The 3,397-nt window shown below is 38.7% G+C and overlaps 1 protein-coding gene across 1 annotated transcript in view; it reads left to right on the top strand.

Annotated features, from left to right (window-relative positions):
• The window catches only part of TIMM21 (translocase of inner mitochondrial membrane 21 homolog (yeast)), a gene marked incomplete at its 5' end in the record, with an annotated part of 5,448 nt that extends 2,346 nt beyond the window's left edge, over positions 1 to 3,102 (top strand). Inside the window, 3 exons of the mRNA XM_008946211.1 lie at positions 766 to 839; positions 2,805 to 2,910; positions 3,010 to 3,102. Coding sequence (XP_008944459.1) covers positions 766 to 839; positions 2,805 to 2,910; positions 3,010 to 3,102 — 273 coding nt within the window. The remainder of the gene's footprint in view (positions 1 to 765; positions 840 to 2,804; positions 2,911 to 3,009) is intronic.
• Between the last annotated feature and the right edge of the window lie 295 nt (positions 3,103 to 3,397).

Genomic DNA, 3,397 nt, shown 5'->3' with positions numbered 1-3,397 from the left:
GCGTGCATTCCTGTGGCTAACAGGAAAAGAGACAGAGAACAGTCATGTGATCACAGCCACACATCTAGCTAGATGTAAACAAAAATCCATCTAAAACTAGATTCTAAAAAACACTGCTTCAGGCAAAACAAGAACTTTGTGGAATAGCTTTTGAACAAGGTTGCCACAGGTGCCACTTGAGGATAACCTAGAAATGGAGTGACGAGCTATCACTAGCATAAAAATGAAGACTGCTTTGGAACAAGTTTGTAGAATTAAAACTTCTCTCCTGTACTTACACAGTAAAAATCACCCTCCCTTTCTAGCCAGCTCAGTTTAAAACTAGGTCAATTTGGTCTGGTTTTATAGATCTGAAAACAAAAAGTCTTAAACAATAGTGGTTTTTAGATAATGTGAAGGGGACTGCATTTTCATTTTAAACTTTGAAACATTCTGAGAGAATGCTTTTTTACTGACCTTTTTGTATCAAAAAGGAAAAAGTGTAAAATACACAGTAAGAAGAGAGATCATCTCGGACAACAGTACAAATGAAAGATATAGTAGGGTTTAATTTAGACATTAAATACATGACTGCAGAAAAGCACTGAAATACAGAGAGTTTTTCCTTACACTGTTTTCTTTCATGAACTCTTCTGCTCTTGGCACATCAGACTCACAAGGGACATTTTGGTGAAAGCAAATGCATGCACAGCAGGGGCATGAGCTGATAGTGAATATGTTTGAATGTGATACCTTCTGACAACTCAAACCTCTTTTCTCTTGTAGATAATTGGTGTTTTTGGGGAATCTATTAAAGCTTATGGGGAGCCAACAAGAAGAGGAAGACGGCAGTTTGTCAGGTGCCCTTTGGCTTTTGCCCCACACAGAGTCTATAGATTTTGTACATCAAAAACATTTTGGGTCACATCATAACCAGTTACATCTAGATTAATTAACTGTGTGTGACATACCTCCTCCCTTTTGAGTGAAAATGAAAGCAGCTTTTTGCAGTACCTCTTGTGTGGCACATGCCACTAAGTGCAGTGCATAAACCATGTAAAATGCCATTTCTCAGTGCCTCAGTACAAGCAATGGTCAGCACAGTAAACACAGAGCTGGTCTCTGAAAAGCAGGAGAAGTTTGAAGGGAGGCTTTGGCATACGTCTGGAGAGCAGGGATCTGACTGAAGTTTGTAGTCTGAAACTTTCAAATAGAATGAAATTTTCTTTGAAAATTTTTTCTTTGAGAGTTTTTCTCCTTTTGAAGCAGTAGTTTTTATCAGGCCAGAAAGTGCAGACAGTGCTAAATTCCAGACTTCCAAGAACCCAGCTTACTCTGTTTAAAGCTGGGCTGGGTCTGACTGTAGAGGTTGTGGTCAGTGCAGTGATTATCTTGTCCCAGACTGATACACAGTATTGACTGCCCATTGCTTATATTGCTCTGTGATACTTGAGGCCACATCTCTACTGTGTGTTTGACAGAAATCTCTCACCAAAACCTTTCATGAGTGTGTCTATTATTTTGAGTGAAAAAACTAATTCTTAAAAAATTTAAATCCAAGACAAATCCAACAGGGGCAGTGTCTTTATTAGGCTCTTTGAGTTTAATTTACTCAAGGAGGTTTCTTACAGGACAGGCACATGAGCCCAGACACACAACTTGAGCCATGAAATTGAGAAAAGTTTTTTCCAGAGGAAGGTAATTTTTACTGGTGGAATCTTATCTTTTCACCAGATCCTGTGAAAAAGTGTTTAAAGTTAGGCATCTGTCTGTAAAACAAACTATGTGAATAAGTAAATGTGTTATCAGCTTCCCTGGCATTTCAGTTCCATCATTTTGAAAGTCTAGTGTTTTAAATAATTTTTTGAGCTGAGGACTTTGTAAGATTGTAGAGTTTGTGTCTGCAGTATAAAAATAACCTTAGATGTCTCAAAAACATACAGATGTGGTTTTTTGTGTATATGAACACCCTGAATGTGAATTTACTGCAGTAAGGCTCTTCATTCATCTCTGTTCTCTGTAACCCATCATGTCACCTTAAACTGTGTTGGAAGCTTAACTCACAGTGTGTGTCTGAGCATGACTGATGGAGATAAGAGCTTGGTAGTCTGCAGCAGTTAGTCATTTCATCAGGAAACAAACTGGCACCAGAACTCCAGATTGACCATTAGTTTCTGGAAGTGGTTGCCTTGAAAGTAATGTGACCTTTCTGTTTGTCTAATACTTGAGCATAACCTAATTCCAGTCTATATGCTAGCAGTCAGGTTGGTGAGATGGTACCAGTGCTAACGTTACACAACTTCAGTACAACAAAACTGTTGCCAAAATAAATGAAGTATGTAGTAAACTGACTGATTTAACCAAGCTGATAAATTAACAAAATGTTCTGTGTATGTTTCAGTGTGGTAAGTTAGTTTAAGCATCAAAAAAACCCACCCCAACCCCTGGCAGTCTTGGTGATGTGGGTGTTACTTTCTAGATGTCAGGCTCTGAATCTGGAGGGTCTTTAGAATAAATACAAGGAAATTCCAGAAGCTTCAGCCATTGGATTGCCATTGAGTTTTGAGGGGAGGACTGGGGTGAAGATGTTTAAGCACTTCATCTGTTAATCCTCAACTGCTAATTAGTTCTAACTCCACTAGTCACCATATGCTCACAGGAAAGCTTGGAAAGAGCAGTAGAGAAGGAACCCAAGGTATGATACGGACTGCATTGGAATATTCTTTCTCACCAAGCTCCTCTGAATAAGTTTAAATCTGAAGTTTAACTAGCATGTAATACATATCCTTGTTGGTTGGGTTGGGGTTTTGTTTTGCTCTTTTTAGTCACATTGAGTACGTGAAGGATGGGCTGAAGCATATGCGTCTGAAGTTCTATATTGAGGGCTCTGAAACAGGGAAGCGGGGAACAGTCCACGTGGAAGTCAAAGAGGTAGGTGCAATTGTTTGAAAAAACTGACAGGTTTAGTCTGGAATTTAAACTGCTGAAGAGAAAAAAACAGCCTGATTTTTTTTTTTTTTTTAATTGCAGAATCCTGAGCAAGGAAGATTTGAGGTCAGCTACATATTTGTGGATGTTGACACCTATCCTAGAAGAACCATCATCTTAGAAGACAACAGATAGCCAGTGATCAAAGTTGCTGCCTCATCTCATTGAGTATTGGATAATAGTGATGTACCCAGTCTACATATAAATTGTCTGGTGTTCTCGATTGTATCTTGCAACTGTGGGGTTGTGCTACTGGAAGTAGACTCTCAGGGCATCCATTAAGATCTTTCATAACAGATACAGGATTTGAAATTAAGCCAGTGGAACAGTAGAGGCATCACTTACAGCAAATACTTTTGCCATAGGAAAATAATGGCTCATAATAAAAAATTAATGCTGGATATTACTTATGGACACCCAAAAATGCAGT

Source organism: Merops nubicus, unplaced genomic scaffold (assembly GCF_000691845.1).
Source record: "Merops nubicus isolate BGI_N331 unplaced genomic scaffold, ASM69184v1 scaffold12260, whole genome shotgun sequence".
NCBI classification, from domain to species: domain Eukaryota; kingdom Metazoa; phylum Chordata; class Aves; order Coraciiformes; family Meropidae; genus Merops; species Merops nubicus.
The sequence above is the reverse complement of the archived record's forward strand: the minus strand, read 5'-3'. Positions and strand labels throughout refer to the sequence as shown.